This window comes from Hydractinia symbiolongicarpus, chromosome 4 (assembly GCF_029227915.1).
Source record: "Hydractinia symbiolongicarpus strain clone_291-10 chromosome 4, HSymV2.1, whole genome shotgun sequence".
NCBI classification, from domain to species: Eukaryota; Metazoa; Cnidaria; class Hydrozoa; order Anthoathecata; family Hydractiniidae; genus Hydractinia; species Hydractinia symbiolongicarpus.
Genome location: NC_079878.1, coordinates 8,912,192 through 8,938,950, shown reverse-complemented (window position 1 = coordinate 8,938,950; position 26,759 = coordinate 8,912,192). Strand labels below are relative to the sequence as shown.

Below are 26,759 nucleotides of genomic sequence, written 5' to 3'. Positions count from 1 at the left end.
ACAAATCTTTAAATGAACAATGAAAGAAAATTTTGAACAAACTTACCACAAGATGTCTCTTTGGCTATTCCAATGACTTTCTGTTGTCTGCATGATTCTTTCAGTAGTCTGCATTTTGTAGCATATGTTCGGCCATCATCGCCACATACTGGAGCGTAAACTTTTTCGTTAGAGCATACACTACACATACATGTTGTCGTTCTATCACTCATAGTAACGCATTTTGCAAAATAAGCACAGTTAACTTTGTCACAAGGGTCTGGTAATATGGAATTTGTGACTGATTTTACAATGTTTTTGCCATCTTTAGGATTTTCAATAATGAACCAATCATCCGCATCTGGAATTAAGTCCTTGATTTTTTCCTTATCAATCTTTATTCCTTGTGCAATGATAATAACCTTAATGCCATCTTTTTTTATTCGTTTTAATGCAGCAGAAAAGTCGTTTTTGCTTTCTGGTGCTCTGTTGATAAATACCAAAACTGATTTAGGAACACCAGATCGTGCACCAAATTCTGTTGCAAAAAGTTTGTCTTTTACAAATATCAGAGCATTTTCTAACCTTCCATCAGGTCCAGGGTTTGCAATTTTCGATAGCTTTTCTTTGGCTGAATCTACATTGTTAACTTCTCCCAGTTGTATAGCTGTTTTTGGTGATCTGTTCATAGTCACGATTCCAGGTAACACTGAAGATGAGCTAATATCTAACCTGCTCAACACATCTTTTATGAAGTCTTTTTGTTCTTTAAACAATTGTATGTAGTTAGGAGAAGATGATCCGAGTACAATTCCAAGATCCACCTTTTTCTTTTCACCTTTAAGGAATGCAAAAGATAAAATAAAAACACAACAATTAAAAATAGTTTTTAATGGTGATCACTCAAGCTAACAGAAAAACAATATACATAAACATAAAATAACAATAAAACATACTAAGACTCTTTCCAATTTCTTTCTCAAGTTCGCCAATCTTATCAACTAAATCATTTGAATCAGTTTTGATCACTTTATCAGGGTTATTAACTATATCATCAATATCTGGATTATCTTCACTTCCAATGGTCAAAACAACGATCTTCACACCAGTTTGTTTTAATTCTTCAGCTACTTTAGAAAGTCGTGATTTACCTGAAGGATCATTTTCACCTGTTGTTAATAAAACTAATACTTTTGATGCATTCTTTCTGGAGCTTGATGAAGATAGTTGAGATTTCGCAACTTCCATAGCTTTATCCATGCGACGGGGGTCACTTGTTAATATTAACTGTCTGAGATTTTGAGTAATTGTTGTTTTATCAAAACCCATATGTAGGGGTACTTTAACAGTGACATCTTTTCCGTATTGCAATAATCCAACATTTGTCTGTTTTGAAGTAATAATGTAACTGCCTAGTGATTTTTCCACAAAATTTTTCATTTTTTCTAACAGGTCCTTATTCACTTCTCTCGACGTATCCACTGCATAGACAACATCTAATATCTTCCTCACACCTGTTGAGAAAACAAATAAATATTAAGATATCTTTATTTTTCCATAATAAAGCATTTCAGTACAAGCAGCAGCAACAAATGCAGAAAATAATTACCACAAGGTGCATAATTAGCTATCACAATGTTCTTTCTTTCTTGACAGGATCTCAGTTTCAGGTTGCAAGAAGAAGAATACGTTATACCATCAGATCCGCAAACAGGTTCAAATTCATCATCTTTACATACAGGACATACACATTCAGTTGACTGGTCACTCAGTGAAAGACATTTGCTGTACAATGTGCAAGTTTGTGTTTTACAAGGATCTAGGAAATAAATTAGGGAAAGGTTGATAAGGAGATGCAATAAACGTTGATAAGGAGATGCAATAAAACATATTTCGTAATACTAAAACAACCGTTATTATATTATTATACTATATACTATTGCACTGATATATAACTTTAAGTGTACCTGGCGTAGTAGCATCAATGACACCATCGACTAGCTTAGCAACATCCTCAATATCTTTAAATACAATAAGCTGCTTCGGATTATCAATCAGTGGTTTCAAAGATTTACCGTCTCCATCAATGGCAATAAGTACTACATTTACATCTTGATCTTTCATTTGTTTCATATATTTTTCTAAATCTGTGACATCAGCTTTGCTACTCACAAACAATATCAGAGCTTTAGGAACATTTTTTCGAGCACCATTCAAACGGGAATATGCCACATTCAAAGTGGTGTAAATAGCTTCTGTAACATTATATCCAGTTCCAGGATTCTTCATATTTTTAAATTGGGATCTCACCACCTCTTGGGTTTGCGATTGGAGAAATGGGAAGGTTATCACAGCAGAATTAGCATAATGGCTACCACTGAAAAGTGTATAGTCTGAATGCACTTTATAGTTTTTAATTGCATTTATAATGAATGAAATTTGTTTTTCAAATAAATCAGCCCTGGAATCATCAGTACCTGATATTGCCACCGCAACATCTAACTTTACACCTGCAAAAAAAATATTGACAAAAATCCGTTTTCTATAACTTTTATAGAAAAATGATTAGGTGATAATGATGTAAAAAGTTTTTACATTAACGACAATTTTATATGCATCACAAACCTACCTCTACCCCTGATGTCTTTCTCTATTGTTCCCAAAGATTCTGGAAGTTTATTAAAATCTGGCATTTTTGTAATAAGGTCTTCTGGTTTTGAAAGTTCGTCAGTTACATCTTGGTCAATGTTGACCCCAACCACAACGATTTTTACGTTTCGACTTTTTAATTTTTTAACACTATCTACAAAATGTGTATCCTTGTGAGAATTGATTTCATTTCCAGTCACAAGAACAAGAATCTTTTGAACATTATCTCGATTATCAGTAAAAGGCATGAAGATATTTTCATCGACGTATTTTAGTGCATTTTTTAAATCTCTTTGTCCGTTTAATTTAGTTGCACCCTTTACTTTCGTGGCAATTATACCTTTGTCTGTTCCAGATTGTAAGTCAACAATAGTTTTTGTCTCTTTACCAAAATTGGCAACAGAAACACGGGCTTTGGAAGACTTTGTATCCAGTGTAGAAATGACAGCAGTGATATATTTTTTCATTTTTTCAAAACTGTTACCAGTGATGGAATTAGATGAATCAAGTAAGAAAGCAATGTCTATTTCTTTTGAGACTCCTACAACGGATGTAAAAAATATATACTGCTAAAACATACTGCTGTGTCATTTCAGGTTTCATTAGTATTTAAGAGCAATATTAAATAACAAAACAATAATAAATAACACATACCACATGCTTTGTTCTTAGCAACAATGATTGATCTTTTCTTCTCACAGGCATTTTTCTTCATGTAACATTCATTTGCATAGGTATGTCCATTATCACCACATGCTGGAGAATATTCAGTGGAGGTACACACTGGACAAACACATTCTGTTTTTCCATTAGATGTAGCTATGCAAGTTCCATAAAAGTCACAGGTAATACCTTTACATTTGTCTAAAACAAAAAAACACTTAAAAGAATAATAATGTACAACATAAAAAAAAAGCATGCAAATATTCCTCAACTAATTAAATTTGAAAACAGTAGAAATGACAGCAGATTTTAATAAGATATTTAAAAACTAACTTACCAGTTTTGATACCATGTCCTATAAAATTGATAATATCAGGTAATTCCTTTGGTGTCTTGACTTTTGTAACTGCATTTGGATTAGTTGTGATACCTTTAATATCATCAACAGATATTTTTGGTTCGATGGCAATGATCAAAACCTTTACATCACTTTCTTCAATGAGTTTTATTTCTTTTTTCACTTCATCATTAACTTGATCTTTGTTATCCATAAATATTATTAGTGATTTTCTGGCATCATGGCGAGCACCATTTGAAGTTTTAAAGACATTATTTTGAACCTTTCGCAATGCAATTAGTATGTCATTACTAGGAGAAACATCAACATTTAATGGATTCTTTATTGATAAAATATTAGTTTTTGCATTTTCCAAATCAGTTATATCACCAATGTTGATGACGCTTTCAGCTCTGTATGTGACTACTCCAGGTAACATATCTTCTCTAGATATCTTTTGTTGCTTCAAAAATCTTAGGATAAAATCCTTTTGCTTGTTGAAGGAGCTGTCAATACTTTTTTCAGTGGAGCCAGGTATAAACACAACATCCAGTTTTTCTGTAGATCCTAAAGTTGAGACAGAATTTAAGATAACTTATTTTATGGATTTATAGTTATTCTGGCTATTGCAGATACTTAACATACAACCCTTCACAGATATATTGAGACAAGTTGGCAAAAAGCATAAACTGTCAAACAGATGCGTAAGCTAGGTAAGCAGGATTTAAATTGCGCTAGCCAAATTTCTAATACGTCCACTATACTGAATAATCCACTTCTCCACGAAATTTGCAGTCTTGTGTCAATATATTTTGTGGACTCTTTTAGTTGCACTAATGAGGTAAAAAAATTAACAAATGTACCTATTAAATTTCCTACAGCATCTTCAATATTACCGATATTCTCAATTACTTTGTCTGCATCCTGTTCAATAACTTTAATATCAAAACTATTAAAGATGTCATATGGATCTCCAATAGATACAACAACCGTTTCAACGCCAGGTAGTGTTTTCCTTAAATCTTTCAAATGCCTTTCATCAATGCTACTCCCTTGTGTGAACAACAACAAAACAGTTTTAGACGACTTCTGTGCATTTGGTAGTGTATTAGATTTTACATGTTGGATGACATTTAAAAAATCAGCTTTTCCATTGCCTTTTGCAATATTTCCAATAGCATTCTGAATCAATTTTAAGAACTGTTTATCTGTGAATGAGTACTCTTCTTTAGTTAGTTTGTCAAAACTTAAGACATTGACTCTTGTATATTCAGGAATCTTGTATGATGTCAACGATTCTTTTGCCAGTATTTTTAACTGTTCAAGTTCTTTTGCTGTTAAACCATCCGAGTTATCGACAACATAAATCAAATTTAAATTTTCTTTGATACCTAAATAGAGAAAAAATGCAACAAAATTTTTTTTTGATTTAATACAAAAATAACAACTAGCAATTTAAGGGCTCTTTTTCACTTACCACAAGTCTTAGTCTTTGCAACTATGATCTGCTTCTGTGAAAGGCAAGAATCTCGCTGCAACAGGCATAAGTTAGTGTATGTTCTACCATTAGAACCACAAACAGGTTTCACTTCCTTTGAAGTACACAGTGGGCATATACATTCTGTGTTTGATGGTAATACCGCACACGTTGAATAAAAGAAACATTTCTTGTTGGCACATAAATCTAAACAAAATTACACAATAACTTTTTCGCACCATTTTAACATTAAATATAACACTGAAGCGATTCATTATAGTCATTGTGAAAAATTCATAGAAAATATTACAATCATGTCCACTTTTACGCCATAATTAGATTATAATAACAACCCTTAAAACAGAAGAACATCTGTTTCCAGCTTAGTTAAAAGAATGTTTTATGTTATTGCCAATGTTAAGACATACTTTTCACAGTAGCATTCACTACATCTTTTAGTGAATCGTCTGTATTGTTTTTATTGATAGTAACAACGCTGGTGACTGGGTCCACAAAGATGTCTGTACGATTCGACAGGTTGGCAGTAGTATTCATAACAACAAACACAACTTGAATGTCTCTGTTTCTTAAACGTTTTTCATAAGTTTTCATGTTCGAGTCAGTGGGTAACTTTTCCAGAAACACGAGCAAAGTTTTCTTTGCATCACCCCTGCCTCCATTTGTAGAAGAAAACAACGAACGTTCGGCGTATTCCAAAGCTTTCTTTAAGTTATCACTTGAGGGTTTGTGTGGGAGTTCTTTTAGGGAGTCTGAGATGGTTTTTGTATTGGTTCCATCTTTAAATGACAAAATAACATTAACATTGTCTTCGTTAACAACCCCAGCAAAGTGAGTTGAGTCGGCTGAGATGAGGTACTTGGGTAATAAAGATTGGATAAAGTTGATTTGATCTTTTAAACCTGTTTTCGTTTTTGAACCAAGAATAAATCCAACGTCAAGCGTGTTCTTTTCTCCTAAAACAATATTGATTGCACATAAAATTGCTAATTGTCACTATATTTACTTTCCTCTGTAAAATAAGGAGCAAAAATACGCGCATACCTGTTAATAGTGCCACTAACTTCTCTAAATCACCCAAAGATTCCTCCAACCTTTGCTTTTTAGAGGTAGGTAAAATCTTGTCTGGGTGGTTAGTTGCAATGTCGGTTAAGGTGAAATCTAGTTTCCCAACACCAACAACAATAACTTTAACACCATCACTTCCCATTCTCTCACTAGTTTTTTTTGTTTGCTCTGGATTGGAAACTGTAAACCCTTCACGTGCGAAGACAATAAGAACTTTTTTAGTCTTGGGATCACTACCAGATTTCTCATTAAAAACGTAAGACTGTACAAAGCTTAATGCTGCATTAAAATTGGGCTTTTGATTGACTCTCTTTGACAAATCTAGCTGCTGTTCAATAGATGCTTGTGAGGTACCATCAATTAAGTTAGGATTGGGTCCACCATATGTAACAATTCGAACACGACCATAATTTGGTGAAATTTTGTAAGAGGACATTGCAGCTTTGATGTAGTTTTTAATCTTTTTATACTCCTCTGATGGCATTTCATTTGAGTTATCAAACAGAAATACAATTTCAATACCTTTTGGGGTTATACCTAGAAAACAAAACATAACCATAATACATTTGCAATAATAGTAAAATAACAGAGAAAAGATGAAAAAATGAATCATTTGGTGTAAATGTGAAACAAATAAATAAACAACAAAGGCAATGACATACCACACGCTTCTTGTTTTATGATAGTTATCTCCTTTTTAGATTTACAGTTTTGTTGCATTAAATGACACTCTGATGCATAGGTATGACCATCCGAGCCACACACGGGTTTATATGTAAATGTTTCACATGAAATGCAAACACATTCCGCTGTCTTATCTTGCTTCTTGACACAAATAGATGAATGGGTGCATTTCATCTTATTGCAAGGATCTAATTCAGAAGATGAAGATAAAGGCTATGTTAGACAATCAGATATTCCGTTAACATATTCTAAAAATAGTAATTAAGTCGGGTCTGGGAAATTCAGGTTATGTGACATCAGAAAAATACACAAATGTTTGTGTATTTGTGTACACAAGTGTTAAAAAGAAGAAGAAGGATAGTAATTTTGTGAATAAGATCAACTGATTTTATTTTCATTCGGAATATCTTAAAGTTAGAAGAGAACTGATAGATTATTCACAAAAGTAGTGGCTAGATCTATTGATATTGAAATCAATAAACTGGAAGGGATGCAGCTGTTGTTTCTTATTTCTTACTATTAATGTGTTCAAATATTTAAGATCAATTTTCATGAACATATCAAATACCTGTTTCTATTGAATCGATGACTTTGTCAGTGTCAAGTTTATTTATATCATCCATTATTTTGACAATATCGATGTTGCCATCCTTAATAATATCTGTTATTTTATTATCAATATCTTTGGTTGCAAAAATTAAAACCTGGTAACCATCTCCTTGCATTTCCTTGATCTTGTTTTTTAGAGCATCAGGGTTTGCAATATTACTTGATAGGACAAGCCATATTGTTTTTGTTGCAGATGGTCTTCTACTGGTTAATAAAGATTTTGAACTCTTTAGTGCTTCAGTAATAGTGTTTCCCGGTTGAGATTCCTGGAGATTTTGAATTTCTTTAGAAGCAATTTGAAGATTTGGTAAATCACCGATTTCAAAGAGTGTTTTTACTTCGTTTCCATAGGTAACAATGGCTGGTAGAACTTTTTCCGTCGAAACAGTTAGTTTACTTATAGCAGCAACAATGTTTTTCTTAACAGATTTAATTGAGTTTGATGGCCCAAATACAATGGCTAGATTTGTCATTTCTTTTAAAGCTATAACATAATATTAAAAATAATGAGAAGAAAGGACGACATAAATTAGATAGGCTTTTGAAAAAAACCGAGATCCTACAGAACGCAAATATAATCTAAGAAATTATACATATTATCTTTACCATTAATTTTCCCAATATATTGTTCTAATTCCTTTATGCCACCAGGTATATCTTTATTCTCCTTTGCCAAAAATATATTGTTCTTATCTGGTGATAATGCCAAAATCTCATTGTCATCCAAATCATCTCCAACTGCGACAATAAACATCTGGATGTTGTGTGATTGAAGCTGTTTCGAGGCAAATCTCAATTCTTTCTCCATTGGTTTCGCATTTTTTCCAGCAAGAACTAACAGGAACACCTTTGCAATATTACCTCGATCATTTGAAAATGCTTTGCTGTTGATTGATGTTAGCATATTGGTAAGATTTCTCATGCCACCAATGATTTTACTTTTTCTGATGGCATCTTCAACAATATACATGTTTGTTCCATCAGATGCAGGCAAAGTGACATCAAAGGAGTCACCAAAAGTTGATAATCCAATGCGTGTTTTGTCATTGGAAAAATCATAAAGCTTGAGAGAGCCTTGTACGAATTTCTTTAGATCCATAACAGTTTTGTCAGTCGTATCGCCAGAAGTGTCAAGAGCATAAACTATATCGAGTTTTTTGGAAATACCTAATTACAAACATTCAATATATTAAAAATTTTGCATATAAATTGTCAGAAAATATTAAAACTGTTTTTCTTTTAAGGCATAAAATATTATTATAAAATAAACACAGTTACCACAAGCACTGTTTTTTAAGACTTTTTGATCAATTTCTTTGAGACAAGCTTCGCGTTTCAATCTACATGTTGATGCGTAGGTAACTCCACTCGTTGAACATACTAGATCGTAATCATCCTGACAAACTGGGCATACGCATTCTACATTATTGACTGCATCCATAACACAATTTCCATACAAGGGACACTTTTTGGTAGAACATGTTGCTAAGAAAATATATATATATATTTTGAATAAGATAGCAAAAAAATGGTCGATGCATTCCGTATTTTTGACAAATCACGAAACAAAATATAATTACAAGAAAAATGGCACATCTTAAACAACTATATTCAAAGATAAAAAAAGGAAAATTAAAATTTCAGAATTCTTGTCAGACAAGAAGGACCACTAAATTTATATCCCTACCAGGCTTCTGAGCCTCCTTTAGCACGTTATCCAAAATATCTTGCAGTTCTTTTTCTGTCTTTGGTACAAACACAGATCCGTCCTGACCAACTGTTGATGTTAGAGGCATTGAATCCACCTTATCACCGTAGCCAATAACAATAAGTTTTATTCCATCTTTTTTGAATGGACTAAAATCTGTGCTGTCTGGTAGGTCTTCGGTAGTAAATAACACAACTGTTTTTGGTACTCCCTTCCTTGCTCCATTTTTAACGCTGAAAAATTCTGTCATTGTCACTCTTAACAAAGAAGCCATATCAAATACCTTTCCTTGTCGTTTTAATCCTAATAACGCATTATTTAGTGAAGCTTGTGTTGGCAATTCACCAAGTTTGTAATTTATTGTTGTTTCTTTGCCATATGTTAATATGCCGAACTTGACATCTTTATTTGCAAAACTTACATTCGCTAACAGTTGTTTGATAAAATTACTTTGAAGCTGATGTTGAGTTTTAGTTGCATATGGACCAAATAAGAAAGCTAAATCAACTTTAGAAGGAGTTGCTGTAAAAAATAAACAGAAAGTTTGTTTACACACAAATATAAGACATTCTTGTAATTGTAAGTGATAATATTACAGCGAACGAACCCTAAATTATAATGATTGCTGTGTGTCTATCAGCCAAAGATGGCAGCTGTGAGCAGTGGAGGGTGAATTCGGCTAACTTCTTGGGAAAGGCAAATTACCGTGATTTTTTGCACAGGCTTACGATGATTATAAAAAGAACAGCCACATTCACTTTAGACTACAATGTAAAAAAACTTACTTAGTGCATTTCCCACAATTTCCTCCAACTTCCCAATCACATCTGGAAGACTACCGGAATTATCAATATTCACTATGTTCTTTCCTTTTCCTGTAACATCATCCAATGGATCTTTAACATCATATGTTTTCCCGATACGAAGAACAACAACTTTAATGTTTTTTTTGTTAAATTCACTTCCAAAATGTTTAAGTTGGTCTTCAGCATATTCAGTAGGACTTGCAGGAACCAGGAGCACTAACATTTTGCCATTTCCCAAGTCCTCTTTAAATAAATTGTTATTGATTTCCTTAAGCACTAAAGATATATTTGCTTTTCCATTCTGCTTTAAAAGGTTCTCTAAAACTGTGTTTATAGAATCAGGTTTCTCTATACGTCCAATGTTTTTCACCGAGTCACTATATGATAAAACAGTGACTGATATCTTGCTCGAGTTTAAATCATATCCTTTCAACGACGCCTTAAAAAATTCTTTTAATTTTGATATATCTTGATCTGTTACTCTGTCAGATGCATCGATGGCAATAACAATATCCAAAGGTGTTGATAATTGAGACACTCCTACAAACATAATTAATAGTTAATCAAAAAAGTGTTCAAAATATATATTCTTAGCCAGATCATTTTATTCTTTTTCAGGAATTAAATAACATTAAAGATCATGTAATTAACATACCACATGGTGCTTGCTTTACTGTTTGGATTAATTCTCTGCTTGTACAGGCATAGTTATTCAAATGACATTGACTTGCATATGTTTTACCATTATCTCCACAAACAGGTGCATATGTTTCTTTGCATAAAGGACAGGCACATTTTGCAGACAAGGCTGATGTTCGTACACAGACTGAATCTTCTCCACATATGTTTTCTTTACAAGGATCTGTACAGAAGTAAGACAGTACAAATTATTGTTACATTATGCCACAACACAAAAATATGTCACATATATCAAACTTTATGCACGGTAAATTTACCACAAAAAATCACATTTAAATTAAATAAATTTTTTTGTAATAAAATAAATTCTGTATGCAAAATAGTTTTACTTAAGTACCTGATGTCGTAGTGACGAGAATATCTTTTCCATTAAAATCATCAACAGAATCAGGATTAACTATTCGTTTTGGATCTTTAATAATATTCAATAAAATAGCCCTCTCTTTATTAGATAGTTTTTCAAGAACGACAAATATGGGTGTGAAATCGTTCTTTTCAAATTCTTGTATTTTTTGTTTCGCTTCATTTGTTAACACTGAAACAGCAGCTTTGCCAATAAAAACAAAGAGAGAGTTTGATTTAACTTTTCTTAAAGATTTCTTTCTATTAAACATATCCTCTGTTAAACTCAATGTTTTCATCATCTTGTCATTTTCTTCTTTATTATCGTGATACATCAACGAATCAAGTACAGTGGTGGTATCAGCCTTTGTGTCAGCATTTCCAATGTGTAAGACAATTTCTGGTTCTTTGCCATTGTGTACAATACCAAACAGTGTACTGGCAACTCCAACTTTGTATTTATTGATTAATTTCTTAGCCATACTCTTTTGAGAATTGAAAATCACATTCGATTGATCAGAAGATAAGAAGGCAAGTCCAACGTCACTCGGATATGACTTCGATCTTTGAACTATATATAAGAAAGAAATAACTAAAAAGCACATATTTAAAAAAGTACAGTATTTACATTGACGTGCAGTTTTAGCTTCAACCTACCTGCTTTTTTAATTGCATCAATTACATTAGCATAATACTCTGGAAGATTATCTGATCTGTTAATATCAACAATATCCTCATTCTCCTTTGAAATCTTCTCTATCTGTTTTAAGGTTTCAGCATTGTCATCGAGCACAACAAATGTATATGTAAACTTGTTATTCTTCCTAAAGTTATCCACAGCATACTCAATGATAACTGGATCCTTCACAGGTCCACTAGACACAAACACGATATGTTTGCTAGCTTCAGCGGTATTTAACAACACATTATTTTTTACATAAACCAGTGCATCATACAAGGTACGTTCTCCACCAAACTTAGGCATGTTTTTAATCAAGGCAGAGATGGCTTCTTTATCCAAACTGTCATCATCAAGTGGAATAGTTAAATCTTCCTTTCCATCACCATACGAAACAACTGATGTTCTTATGTTTTTCGGTTTATTTAAAGCAAAAATTGTTGACACCAAATATTTTTTGATATTGTCAAATGCAGCTTCAGAAACATCTTGTGAACTATCAACCACAAACACAATATCAGCTGCCTCTTGCACATCTAGATTAAAATGAAAACAAAATGACAAAATTATTACTGTTTTGTTGTTATTGTACCTACCTTGCAAAATTCAAATTTACACATAATGGCATTGCAAGGGTAAGTAACACAAGAACAGAAATAAGAGTCATTGCTAACAATGACTATTTCAACAATAACATAGATTGAACAAACTTGAGAACACGTAACAATATTGTTGCTTTTAAATAAACACAATAAGCATATAATCATTATAGTACCATAGTATCATTAATATTGGTTTATACTTACCACATGCTTCCCTCGCAACATGTTCAAGTATCAATTTATTTTCACACATATCTTTTTCCATATGACAACGACTTGCGTACAATTTTCCATTACTTGCACAAGCTGGAATATACACATTTGGGCAAACTGGGCAAACACATTTCGGAGCACCATACACTGCCTCGACACATCGGGAAGATGCATCACAGCTATCCTTTTTACATTGATCTAAAAAGGAAAAAAGGTAATAATATCGCAATAAAAACCCACATCATAAAATTTTAAATCATTCAAGTATTAATTCCGGGAAAATCTAAGCTAAACACTATAATCCTAAAAACAGAAGCTGGTCAACATTCAAAGTTTAACTATGCTTTTTATAAAATTCAATTCGCCTTGGTCACTTTCTTGAAAAAGAAAACCTACCAGAAGAAATTTTATCAACTGTTTCTTTAACATCATCTGTAGATACTTTCCCATCTTTAATAAATAACACGGTAACTTCTTGTCCAATTTTTTTTATTAACATATCTTTATCAATCTTGTCCATAAGAGCAACAAAAGTAACCTGTACGCCAGCATCTTGTAGAAGTGAAACTTCTTTGGTGACATCATCTAACAAAGGCTGGTCAATAAAGACAACCAGTGATTTCAAAGCATTTCTGCGTGTACCATATGTGTTTAAATTTGTAGCTTCCTTAAACAAATTTTTTCTGGCAGCTTGCAACGCGATAGTAACATTATTTCCGTTATTGGGATTTCTAATGTTAAATTTTAGCGTCTGTAAAGCAGATGCGATAGTTGTTATCTCTCCAAATTTGTGCTCAACATTTGCAGATTTCCCATACGTAATAAAGCCAATATTTATTTTATCTTTACGATAAGGTAGAGTTTGTATATATTGTGCTGCAAAATCTTTCTCCAAATTAAATGCTTCAGCAGCATTTAAACTATATGAACCCATAATGAATCCAAGATCCAGTTCAACATCACCAACTAAAAACAAGGTCAATATGTAAAAAAGCAAATTGATAATATTGTTTTTTGCAAGGTCAATATGTCATGACACTAATAAGGAATACTTTTAATAAAAATAATTGTTAATACACAAGGTAAAACTATCAAAATTCATGGAGCATACCATTACTAAGGTCATTAATCTTTCTGTCAATGTTGTCAACTACTTCTGGTAATTTGTCGGTATTAGTTGGAACTACATTTTCAATATCAGAAATAGAATCAACAGATGAGCCAGGCTGAAGAACAACTGTAATGATGAAGTTCTTCTTTTCCTCATCGTTCAGTGACTTAATTAAATCCCTTATGTTTTTATCTTGCGCTAAGTTTGTGTTCAGATACAAGATCAAACCATTTGGTTTATCAGTGTTTTTCTTGAAGGTACGTTTGACTTCTTTTAGCATCTTTTCCAAATTGAATCCACTTAGAGGCTTATAGAAGGGAATTTCACTGATAGCAATTTCCTTTTGTCTCTCAAATGTGTTTATTGCGTCTGGAGAATCGGCATATCCAACCAGTTTAACATCATGGGCTTTAGGGTCATACTTTTTAGATACTTGTGTAACAAGTTCAATTACTTTATTTAAAGTGGTACTAGGTACATCGGTAGACATATCAACTGCGTGAATTAAATTGATTGATTTGCTGGGTTCTAGTAAAAACAAAAAGGTATATAAAACCTTTAGACGTAATAGTTGAACCTTCTTACCTCTTTGGTTTTTATATTTCAAAGTCACATATGCCAGCATGACCAAGAGATTAAACAGATAACAAAAATTAGCTAGTAAGATTTAAAAAAAATTCTACGTACCACATCCTGTTTTGTCCACTACAGTGATCATTTTCTTCTCTCTACAAGCTTTTTGCTTTAGCATACATTCACTAGAATAGGTGCTGCCATCAGAGCCACATACAAGTGAATACATGGGTTCACATACAGGACAAACACAATCAGAGGTTTTATCAGGATAGACAACACATGTAGCATAGTATTCGCATACTTTATTATCACAAATGTCTAAAAAAAAAAAAACAGGAAAAAAATTGCATGCATATCTAATTACATGATACTAACAAACAAATTCTTTGGAGTGGGAATGAAAAAGCATCATAATTCCTTTAATTCCTTGATTTTTTAATTACCTGATTTTAAGATTTTATTTATGGTATCTGCAACATTAGCAGTGGTATCGGACTTAGGATCTTTAATCACAATTAACTTGCCATCTTTTCCAATAATATTATCAATGCCTGCATAAGACAATGGATCTCCAGATAGTATCACAATGATCTTTACATTTTTATTTCTTAACTTTTGAAGTTCTTGAGTTGCATTATAATTTTGACCACCACTATCAATAAACAACAGTAACACTTTCCTTGAAGTTTTAACAGAGCCAGAGTTGGAAGAAAACATTTCTTCAGCTGCTGCTTTCAAAGCATTTTTGACAACTCCATCACCTTTAGGCTTTCGAACATTTTTTATGTATGCTTTAAACTCTTCAGAATTACCACCAGAATTAAACCATTTTAGGACTTTCACAGAATCACCATATATGCTCGCACTAAACCGTACATCTACTGTTGACGTGGAATAACTATTGATGAGTTCAATTATAGTGTCCTTCTGCTTCTTAAACCACGAAGAGTCACGTTGTTGATCAAATGTTGACATAAGTATACCCACTTCAAGAACATTGTTTTCTACTGAAGATAAAAACAAGTTTAAGGAGAAACTAATTGTTCCGCTATTAGGGCCTACTAAAAGCAGTATAAACAAAAATATATTTAACATGTTAACATTAACCACAGCATAGTTTAATAAAAAAGAAAAAACAATTACCATCTGTGTTTGAAAGAGCACCTTCAAGTTTTGTAAAGGCAGTTGGCAAATCAGAGGTCTTTCCAATGTATATTGCATCTGCTTTATTGTCAACAATATCTTCAATGTCGCCTTTGTTTACATTTTCACCAATAGCAATAACAATAACCTTTATACCTTTGTCCTTGATTTGTTTTATTGTGTTTTTATCAATTCCCTCCATGTTGTTGCCATGTACAAACAAAATAGCAGTTTTAACAGCCTTACTTCTGGCACCATTTTGGTTAGTAAATACATCGTCGCTTAAAGCAGTAAACATACTGCCCATATTTCTTTTTCCGCCAATAGCCGATATAAAATCGAGAGTATAATCAACAACTCTATATGAACCACCTCCTTTTAACAGTAAAGGAATTTGGGTTTGACGACCATAGTTGACAATTGATATAAAAGTTTCACCATTAAATTTGTATGATGTAGAGAAAGTTTTTATAAAATCTTTCACATCTGACAGCTCGTTCTTTGAAACATCACTAGATGTGTCAATCACAAATGCGACGTCATTTAGATGTCTTATACCTAAAAACCCATGAACATTACACACTTAAAATGGTGAGTTATGAATGTAGCGTTATTTCATTTAAACAAGCAAGAATGACTGTTTTCAGTTTTACTAAAATCTTATTACTATATTTACATGTCGCATAAATTACTGATACAAGTTTGTATATTTTAAATTCACTTAGGAAAAAAGATTGTATGCATGCTAATTTCTACATAATTGATCACAATAAGGTGTTTTATTACAAGATATGTTATAATCTTGCTTAGATTATGCAGCATATTTTTAACTTACCGCATGGTTTGTTTTTCACTACTTTCAAGTGCACATTTTGTTTACATGATGCCAAATGCATCTCACATTTCGATGCATAGGTTTTACCATTATTTCCACAGACAGGATCATAGAGGTAAGGACAATCTTTACAAACACAGCTAGCTTTATTTCCATTTTCCACACATAAGCTGTGATCATGACATTTTGCTTTTAGGCAAGCATCTGTATCGAATAAGAATTAGAATGTGCACACATAATATTAAACTTATCACAAACAAAAATGTAAATGGTATTATAAAAATATATTACCAGGTCTAATCTTTTTGAGAATATCATCTAACTTGTCAAATAACTTATCAGGATTCTCAACAGTTACCAGATTCGTTTTTGGTTTAACAGCATCTGCTAAATCTTTGTTAATAACACTTCCTCCAATTGCTACCACAACAGTTTTGACAGCATTTTCTGAGAGACTCTTTAATTCGTCTACGTACTGAACTGATTTGTTTAATTGCTTGTCATCGCCATGCAATATAACAAGCAGAGATTTAAAAGCATGGTTTCGTCCTCCGTTAGATTTGTCATATAATTCATTCTTTGCTAACTTAAGAGCCTGAGAGACAAAAGTATCCATAGCACCAGAAGCGGCAATTGACAATAGATCTCTCTCGATGTCATCTGCTGTCATTTGCTCGCTTAGCTTTTTTAGGAAGGAAGGTAAACCTTTTGCAGTAGGTTTAATAATACCAACTCGAGTTTTGTCTTGTGTTAACGTATACTTCTCCAAAAACTTTTTAACAAAATTAGCTTTTACAGCATTACCTTCAGGATTATTGCCACTGAATATGATTCCAATATCCATTACCTTAGTTTTATCTAAACAGGAAGAATATTAAGAAAATAGGATATATGCAATCAATCTTTTAAAAACTTTCGTCCTGCATACAAAAATATTTACCAAGAAGTTGTTTTGCATTTTCCTCAACAACTGTGACACAGGTTGGTATGTCTGGGATTCCCTCTGGATAATATATCTCATCTTCAGGGTCAAGAGCTCTTTCCAAGGTATTATTTTTATCCAACAAGCTAACAACAAACACAGATATTCCTTTCAAAATGTGCTCTGATTGGATTTTTTGTATTTCCTTTTTAATGGCCGATTCATCAACAGGGTTGGCATCACCTACTGCGAAAAGGATCAACTGTATTGGTACCTCACGACCACTATTACGTAACACATTTTTGTTGACTGATTTGAGCATATTAACATAATCAACTTTTCCCCCCATTGCAGGTAACGTCATGATGTGTTTTAGGACGTCATTCTCTGAAGTACCATCACCCAAAGAGGTAGAATTAGTTTTGCTTCCAAATGATGTAAAAGCAATATGGGCAAGGTCTGGTGATACTTGGAACTGCGTGGTCATTTCTTTTAACAGTTCTTGGACTTTATTGTAAAGTTCTTTGTCAACAGCATCTGATGTATCGACAGCAAACACTACATCTAACGGCGATGAGACACCTAATAAAAATTTACAAAAGATATATTTTAACTAAAGGTAAAACCATTTCAAATCAATTTTAAAACTATAATCCCCGTAGTTACTTAACAGGTTTCAATACAATAAAAAATTATTGACATTATAGACTCTTACCACATGGACCTTTTTTCACCAGGTTAATGCTGACCTTTTTTTTGCAAGCTTCTCTCTTCATCCAGCATTCGCTAGCATATGTTTTTCCATCAGATGCACAAAGCATGTCATATGTGTCATCACATACGGTACAAACGCATTCTATTTCCTGGTCGGTTTTAGTTACGCAATTTCCATAAAAATCACACGATTTTTCCTGACACTTATCTAAAGTAGCGAGGAGTGTAGTTAACAGATTTAAAAGATACAATACAATATAAAGTGCTAATCTGCAGTGAAGGCAAATCAATAAGAATTTACAAAGAAGTAATCTCAGTATAGACTTGACTGAAATATAGACTGTAAAAGAATGATGCTTAATCTTTAAGAAAAAAATTGAAATTTAATCCTTGTCAATATTTTAAAAAATGAAAATGACTCTAATTTGAACTTAAATTTCCTAACATATCTCTGATATCTAAAAGAAATTACTGATATTTCTAACATTGTCCTGACATTTTGACTATATTTGGAGATGACTGACAATATCTACCTTTACCAAAGAATTATCAACACAATGGGTTTAATGTGCTATCGAATTTGTAGTTTATACTATCTACACTATACTATATACTATATCTTGCTCATGATTTCAAAATACTCGTAAGTCTAACAAGCTAAGAAAACTAACAAAAAAACTAATGAAAGTGATTTTACCAGGGTATGTTTTTCTTGCAAGATCTTTAACTTTATTTTTCTTTTGCTCATCGGGTAGCTCTACATCGATGGTTACAATGCTGTCTTTTTCGCTTAAGATTTTAACAATTTTATTTATATCAGAACCTTTTCCAACAGGTACAGCAACAAGGGTTACTTCATTGTCGTTCTTTAACTTCATAACAGCTGTTTTTATATTGCCTACTTCCTGATCGATTTTATTGAAGAATATAACAATAGTTTTTGGAACGTTCTTTCTTTTATTTGACTGCTTGTCAAATACCTTGTCCTTGACAAATTCTACAGCTTGCGCAATGTCTTTGCTTTCACCTTCATAGTTGATGGTTGATAACTTAGATTGAATATTTTCACTTGTTGCATAAGGTTCAAGTTTAACAGCAATCTTAGGCCCAGTGTTGGCATCAATAATTGCACCTATATTGACAGTATTTGGCGATAATGTGTATTCCTTTGCAAGAAGTTGAGCAATGTATTTTTCCTTTTCGAAGAGAGCTGATGCATTTACACCTGCTGAGCTGAAGACAAAGACAACATCCAATCCAACAGGTGTAGCTAAAAACAAGATGTGTTCATTTACTAATATTAAGAACGAATTTATGGACTTAAACAATGCAAATTTTAAACTCAATAATATCTTAAAACTTATTATGAACATTACAATATTTAATAAAAATGGTCAATGAACTACATGGCCTCTTGTTAATTTTATATTTCTACTAGATAAATGCACTTCTGGCGTTTTTAAAAAGTACATACTGTTTTCATTGATATTATCTGCAACTTCCACAAATTTAGGACCAAATAAAACATTCAACAAGGCATCCTTGGACAATTTTGTTGCCGGTACTAACACAACATCGTTTTCACTAGTAGCAATTTCTGAAAGATATTCCTTGTCATGTTTTCCAACTCCAACTACAGTGATGCTTGCACCATCAGGTGATATTTCCTTAAGACGTTTTGCTGCATCAATAATTTTTTCATTTCTTTCTTCAGGTGAGAATGTAAACAAAACAACATGTTTGTGTACCCCATCACGACCACCATGTTCTGATGTTAACACGTTTGTCTTGACAAATTTTAATGCTTCTTCCATGTTATTTTTCCCGCCCAACTTTTGTATTGCATTAAGAACATTTCCAACAGTCTTTGCTTCAGTTCCTTTTTCCAGTGTTATGAGAATTTCTGGCTTTTCTCCGTAATTAACCAGAGAAATATGGGCATTTTCTTTAGAAATCTTATAATTAGACAACAGATTCTTGATAAAAACTTTAGTTTGTAGTAACACTGTATTTGGAACTTTATTTGATGAGTCAATTACAAATACAAGATCCACCGCCTGTTTGGATTCTAGATAAATAAAGGTAAATTAAAACTATTAATTTTATTCAAGACACACTAAAAACATAAGCTGACAAATTTTGCTTTGAACACATATATGTTGTTTTGTTTCGTACCGCAAGGTGTACTTTTCTGAAGTTTGACATCTATACTATTCCTGCATGAATAGTGTTCCAGCTCACATGGTGATGCGTAATTACGACCATCTGATCCACAGACAGGTTGGTAGTTTCCACTTTCACAAGTCGTGCACAAGCAAGATGCAGTGTTATCTGTTAAGGTCACACATTTTCCGTGCTTGCAGGATTTTTGTGAGCAACCATCTACAAAAAATATAAGTTTCCACTTTATTATTAAAATTAACTTCGTGATAAAACCGTACCTTATATAATAATATGCATATAATAAAACAATACTTTTGCCACAAGTATAAAATAATATTTGAGAAAAAGTGGTCAAAAAGCTTAAAAGGTTATTTAGGTGACCACATAATAAGCAATAAATCATTATTCACCAGGTGCGATATTATTAGCCACTTTTTCAACTAAATCCTTCAATTCCTCAGGTTTATCAGCTCTAAAGAGATCAGCTTTATCAGAAACCAAGTTTCTTAGGACGTCTGATTCTGCTTTCTCACCAACACTGATAAAAATAACCTTTGCACCAGATTCCTTTAACTTGCTAACTTCACTATCGAGAACAGTGTATGAGCCTGTAATTTTAGAATCAACAATGATAAGAGCAGTTTTTGCTGCATCTCTTCTTGCACCGTCATCGGTGCTGTATAACAACTTTCTTGCTAGTTGTATGGATTTACCAAGGTTGTATCCGTTCCCTTTATTCCGTAGGTTCTTAATGTGTGATAATAAATTCAATTTCGAAGACGTTTGGGCAGAATTGAGTTGATTTGTCAACTCTGGCTCATTTCCATTTAATACCACACTCATCAGCATTCCAGTAGAACCAACTTTATATTTGTTGGCAAATGCTTCTAGAAAATCTTTTTGTTCTCCGAAAGATTCCTGTTTATTAAATGCATTTGAACCAATAATAGCAACAATGTCTGTCGCTGTGTCATCAGTTGGCTCTAAAAACGCAACAGTTAGTAGTAGAAATATAAAAAAATGAGAAAAATATAAAGATATTAAATTTTAACATACTGGTCATTTTCTTTATTGCCTTATCAATGGCATCAAACACATTTGTTAAATCTTTGCTGTTCTTTATAGTGTCCACATTTTCTGGCAAGGTTGTAAGATTCTTTAAAGCATCAGGATCTGCATCGCCGATAGAAATAACAGAAATTTTGAAATCTTTCTTTGCTTTCAGGTCATCTAACACATCCTTTGCTGCTGTGATATCGTTTGACACAATGGGGCTTGTTGTGATGAAAAGTAACAGCGTTTTCACACCTTTGCGTAGTGTATTAAAGACATTATCTTGTGAAAATGCAAGGACATTATTTAGATTTAATTTGCCATATCCTTTATTCAGATTGTTCAATTTAGAAAGAACTAGACCTTCTGAAGTACCATCAGAAGACTTTAATACAACACCAGGATTTGCAGATGTAGCAATGATGCCAACATTAACATTATTTTTAGACAGCATGAAATTCTTTACTGAGGCACTAATGTAGTCTTTTATATTTGCAAGATCTTCTGTCGATGTGTATTTGGAGGTATCAATAATGTATATTACATTTAAACCCTTGCTTGTACCTGCAGATTAAACAAAAACATATCATTACGAAATAACTTCTTAGTCAATTTTAATGTTAATTTGTAAAGAATTATGGGAAGAAAGTTGCTTACCACAAGGAGAATCTTTCACCATCAATATTGGCTTCTGCTGTTGACAAGAAGCCTGTTCAAGATGACATTTAGATGCATAAGTTATACCATTATCACCACATACTTGTGCATACAATGCAGGGCAGGTTTTACAGATACATTCAGTTGATCCATCTGTTTTCTCAATGCACTTTCCACTGTATGAGCATTTTACATCAGCACAAGCATCTAATATTACAATGTTTATTAGTAAAATATCATTTTTTTGCAAAACAAGACTTTTTTAGGACAAATGACAACAGTTACAAAGACATGCCAGTAATCCACTACTTTTCATTCATTTTTCTATTGTAGCTTGGGAAGTTGATATTTTGTTATAATATCACATTTACCTGGCTTCAAGACATTCACGATATTATCTACATTGTCCAACAAATCCTTGTCTTTTGTGTCTACAACATTACCATTAACTGCAATCTTTTCTACTTCTTTGGAATCCACATTTTTACCAACTGGGACAACAGTTATCTTAACATTGTTGTTGTCCAATTCACCAACTGCTTCATTAAGTTCTTCGTCATTATTTTTTGATTTATCATTCATGAACAAAATGATTTCTCTGCCAGCACCATCTCTAGCTCCATTTTCCGTTGTAAACACAACTTTGTTTACAAATTTAATGTTTTTAAGAACATTAATCGGGCTTTGCAAGGCTTTGTTTGTTAACTTCAGAATAGCAGAATATAATCTATGTTTGTGGATGTTTGTGAATTTTAAAGCAATGTTAGGAGTTTCGCCAATTTCAACAAGACTAAACAATGCTAACTGTGACGATACATTATACCTTTGAATAACTTCATTTGCAAGTTCTTTTTGTTGATTAAAATCTTTAACTGCATCTTTTCCATGTGCACCAAATAAAATAGCAATGTCTTTATACACTTTAATGGGTCCTTAAAAAGTAATGGAACGTTTGATTCGCAATTAAGATCACGAAAGAAATTTGCATAAAACTTTTAATTAAAATTTGTACAAAACATAATAAATTGGAAGGAATAAAGAAAAAACATCATGAATCTTACCCTGAGAGCCAATCACACTATCAATATCATCAATAACCTTTGGAAGTTTAGCAACACTGTCAATAATGATTACTTGCTTTGTATTTCCAGTTAATTCCTTCATAAAATTTATTGGAGGTCCAGTGGATAAGGCAACTAAAGTTATCTTGATGGATTTAGAACGAAGTATTTCAGCCGCTTTTAATGTTTTTGAGATGTCATTGGGATTTATCTTGCCAAGAACAAAAACAACAAGGTGTTTAGTATTAGGGTCCATCGCGTAAGACATCTCCAAACTGGCCTTTTCAAAGACAGGGCTTAAATTTCTCTCTCCATCAACTTTCTTCAGATCTACTAAAGCTTTCAATAGATTTTCTCTATTGTTCTTTGAAAGGTCCAATTCAGATTTTGTATAGGAACCATAATTCAAAAGTCCTAAATTATTTTCTTTTTGTGTGTTTTTGTATTGTTTGAGAACATTTTTAATAAAATCGGACATCATGGCAATGTCTTTTTGACTTGTTCCACTGGAGCTGTCAATTGCAAACAAGATCTCGACTTCTTTTTCTATCCCTAAATTTAAATCAGAATATAACAGTACAAAATGAGACAAATCTTATGAAAAAGGACATGTGCAAATGTACCCCTGTATAAGTAAACAATCAAAGCATTAATGATTAACATCTCTTACCACAAGCACCATCTTTGACACGTTTAATAACTTTCCTCTGTTCGCAGGCCTCAGCTTCCAACAAACATTTAGAACCGTAGGTTTTTCCATTATCACCACAAACCAAGCCATACTTTAAATCACACACAGGACACATACATTCTACTGTTTTGTCTAGCTTGGATACACATTTCGAAGCAAATGGGCAATCTGCATTTTCGCACGGATCTAAAAAGGTTTGTAAATTTTTGAAATTCAATATTACAGTCTGTTAACATCATTAAATAAGATGGAAGATAAGATTAATAAGATAAAAAATACAATGAAATACGTGATAATTGTTTCTAAATCTACATACCAGTTACTGTTTTATCTAAAACTTCTTTTCCTTTTGGGAACTTTTCGTAATCTTCAACAACTATGACATCACCTGGATTACCAACAATCCCTTTAAGTTCAGATTCATCAACATCTTTACCAAAGCCAACAACAACAAGCTTGATATTATTCGATTTCAGGTCATTGGAATATTTGTACAGGTCTGACACATCACCACTGTTCTTAGAATCAGTAAACAAAATAATAGACTTTTTAGCTGAAACGCGTGCCTTTTCACTCCTCAACATATTCAGTGCTGCTTTTAAAGCCAAATCAAACTTGGCGCCATCTCCAGGATTCTTGAGATTATTAACTTTTATCTTAAGTCCATTAGCATCAAGCATTTCGCTTAGTTCAGTCGATGTTCTCACAGTGTTACCATACGTTAGTATGCCGACACGAGTGCCACTAGGAGATATTTTGTACTCATCAATAATATTTTGAGCATACTTTTTCTGTGCAGCAAATGCTTTATCTTTGTTATTACTTGAGGCTCCCATGGCAAAGACAACATCGATTGGGTCAGCAGTATCATCTGGTGAAGCTACATGGATAGTAATAAAAAGTAGATTTTATATACTTTAATATAAAAAAAATAGTACCCTGAACTACAAAAATAAGAAAGACACAGAATTAAACGGATACTGAACCGTTTTGATGTTATACACTGGGAAATGCAAAGCAAGGAGTTCTGTGATCTTGACTGAGAGCTTTGTATTTTACAGGTAGTACCGATCAGTATACCTGACTGCATCTGGTGTAAAAAATATATTTTCTTATATAAAGAAAATAATTTCTAGTTACTTTTAAGTTGTTATTCCCAAGTCACCAACGAAGAAATAAGCATGCTCGCTTTCAATACTTTTGGAATTTAAGATGTTTCAATTTTAATATTTTATAACTTCACAATTCAAATTTTAATCAGTGTTTATATTAATTGAAAAAAAAGGTTGATTTTAGGTGAGCCTACTTCATACGTTTAAAACGTTTTTATGGGACTATTTTAATAATTGCTTCACAATTTGGCACATGACAATGCGTTATCTTTACAGAGTGACATTTGTTTTCTATATATTATCCACAAACAGTACCTGTATATCGACCAATAATTTCTTCAATATCTCCCAAAATTGTTGGTAACATATTACTACTTCCAACAACAAGGACATCACCACTTGAATCATTTTCATCACCAGTAGACAATAACTTTAATTCTTTGTCATCGATATTCTGGCCAACAGCAATGACAACTGTCTTAAAACCTAACGTCTTCAAATCTCTAATTTCTGTTGCTAAATACTCTTTATCTGCAGGATTGGTATTACCAGTTATAACTAAAAGCAACAGCTTCTTTTGGCTGCCTCCTTTAGGATATGTATCCTTTATGTGCTTTAGAACAGAAGAAATGCTTCTTGCACCACCAAGGAGATTGACAGCTTTCAACTTGTCCTTCAGAAGTAAATCAGTAATGCCACTGTCAAATTTTAGATGTTCCTGAACTTTGTTACCAAATGATAGTAAATTCAAACGAACTGTTGGATTGGATATGTCATAGGTAGACAAACTATTGTAAACAATGTCTTTTATGTTTCTAAATTGTTCTCTATCCACAGATGCTGATGCATCAAAAGCAACAACTAAATCAAGATTTTTTGGTGTGATACCTAAAAGATTAACATCAAAAAAAAGGTATAATCCCTCCTATGCCAATGTTAAATGCTTCAAAAGTAAATAACATAAACATTGAATTATTCACAAATTTTTGAAAATTATAAGATTTATACCACAAGCAGTTTCTTTTGCAACACTGGCTTCATTTCCTTTATTGCAACCCATAGAAGTTAAGTAACATTTGTTTGCATATGTACGACCATCCCTACCACAAACAGGCTTGTATTTTTCATTACAAGGTGGACATTTGCAGGTCGGAGTATTATCAGATTGAACTACGCATTTTGTTGAGCCATGACAAGCAATGATATCACATGGATCTATATAAGGGTGAAAAAATTTATACACTCACACAAGAACTTGTAAACAACATAATTAAAGATATGCAATCATGCCTGCAGTATGCAGCTGAAAGCTAGCATAACAGATATTTTATAAAACACTTGTTTTTATATATTAAAAAATTCAAAATTTTATTACCTGGCTTGACATTGTCAACCAGAGAATCCACTGTGTCCTTAATGTCATGACTTGATTTGGTATTGAGTATATTTCCATCTTTACCTGCTATATCATTAAGTATGCTTTTATCAAGATCTCCTTTAATATCAACAACAGTTATTTTTACACCTTTTTCCCTCATCTGTTTTGCAGTGTCTGCCGGATCTTCATCTGGTTTATCCACAAGAAACAAAACAATAATCTTCTCTACATCACGTTTACTCTTTTCGAGTTCCTCATTGGCGAGTGTAAGTGCAGCGTCGATGTTATAGCCTGTTCTAACTGGCAAAAGTTCATTAAGGCGAGAATTAAACATTTTTGCTTCATTGTATTTTGATAATGGAAGAAACGTTTCAGGCTTCTCTCCAATTGTAATCAAACCAGCATTAACTTGTGAAGGTGATAATTCATATTCTGATAAAATTGATTTTATAAGTTTCTTTTGCAATGAAAGTTTCGGATCAGAGTTAGAATCAGGTGTTGTTCCCACAACAAACATTAAGTCGATACTTTGTGATGGTTCTAGAAAAAAGAAACATTGTTACAGCTATAACAACTGGCAATCAATTCAATGACTGTACACAATGCACCATGCACTACTTACATTAGTGTACACAGTGTGTTACATTTTACTTAAAAACATTAAAAATTTCAATACTCTTGCCAATGATTTTTTGCTAGTTTTAAAATCGTTTAAGTACTGTAATTTTAAAACATTTAAGTCTTAAAAACTCTGGGTGCACTTTATAAAATGATGTTAAGGTTTATATTTCCTATCATATGTCATGTCAT

At 32.7% G+C, this 26,759-nt stretch overlaps 1 protein-coding gene across 1 annotated transcript in view; it reads right to left on the bottom strand.

Moving 5' to 3' along the window:
• Positions 1-26,759, bottom strand: part of LOC130641104 (uncharacterized) — a 116,004-nt gene that overhangs the window by 49,480 nt on the left and 39,765 nt on the right. Inside the window, exons 56-98 of the mRNA XM_057447768.1 lie at positions 25,947-26,489; positions 25,580-25,786; positions 24,887-25,459; positions 23,776-24,339; positions 23,439-23,645; positions 22,769-23,320; positions 22,079-22,639; positions 21,708-21,914; positions 21,054-21,614; positions 20,408-20,980; positions 20,010-20,216; positions 19,309-19,902; positions 18,532-19,104; positions 17,836-18,042; positions 17,139-17,702; positions 16,490-17,056; positions 16,199-16,402; positions 15,364-15,921; positions 14,664-15,227; positions 14,332-14,538; positions 13,645-14,172; positions 12,930-13,499; positions 12,525-12,731; positions 11,697-12,254; positions 11,035-11,610; positions 10,654-10,860; positions 9,978-10,538; positions 9,172-9,714; positions 8,763-8,969; positions 8,091-8,651; positions 7,444-7,968; positions 6,854-7,063; positions 6,168-6,728; positions 5,534-6,079; positions 5,106-5,312; positions 4,492-5,019; positions 3,629-4,195; positions 3,283-3,492; positions 2,609-3,169; positions 1,947-2,489; positions 1,589-1,798; positions 936-1,493; positions 47-817 (exon numbers count right to left, since the gene is read on the bottom strand). Of these exons, the coding sequence (XP_057303751.1) occupies positions 47-817; positions 936-1,493; positions 1,589-1,798; positions 1,947-2,489; positions 2,609-3,169; positions 3,283-3,492; positions 3,629-4,195; positions 4,492-5,019; positions 5,106-5,312; positions 5,534-6,079; positions 6,168-6,728; positions 6,854-7,063; positions 7,444-7,968; positions 8,091-8,651; positions 8,763-8,969; positions 9,172-9,714; positions 9,978-10,538; positions 10,654-10,860; positions 11,035-11,610; positions 11,697-12,254; positions 12,525-12,731; positions 12,930-13,499; positions 13,645-14,172; positions 14,332-14,538; positions 14,664-15,227; positions 15,364-15,921; positions 16,199-16,402; positions 16,490-17,056; positions 17,139-17,702; positions 17,836-18,042; positions 18,532-19,104; positions 19,309-19,902; positions 20,010-20,216; positions 20,408-20,980; positions 21,054-21,614; positions 21,708-21,914; positions 22,079-22,639; positions 22,769-23,320; positions 23,439-23,645; positions 23,776-24,339; positions 24,887-25,459; positions 25,580-25,786; positions 25,947-26,489 (19,308 nt within the window). The remainder of the gene's footprint in view (positions 1-46; positions 818-935; positions 1,494-1,588; positions 1,799-1,946; positions 2,490-2,608; positions 3,170-3,282; positions 3,493-3,628; positions 4,196-4,491; positions 5,020-5,105; positions 5,313-5,533; positions 6,080-6,167; positions 6,729-6,853; positions 7,064-7,443; positions 7,969-8,090; positions 8,652-8,762; positions 8,970-9,171; positions 9,715-9,977; positions 10,539-10,653; positions 10,861-11,034; positions 11,611-11,696; positions 12,255-12,524; positions 12,732-12,929; positions 13,500-13,644; positions 14,173-14,331; positions 14,539-14,663; positions 15,228-15,363; positions 15,922-16,198; positions 16,403-16,489; positions 17,057-17,138; positions 17,703-17,835; positions 18,043-18,531; positions 19,105-19,308; positions 19,903-20,009; positions 20,217-20,407; positions 20,981-21,053; positions 21,615-21,707; positions 21,915-22,078; positions 22,640-22,768; positions 23,321-23,438; positions 23,646-23,775; positions 24,340-24,886; positions 25,460-25,579; positions 25,787-25,946; positions 26,490-26,759) is intronic.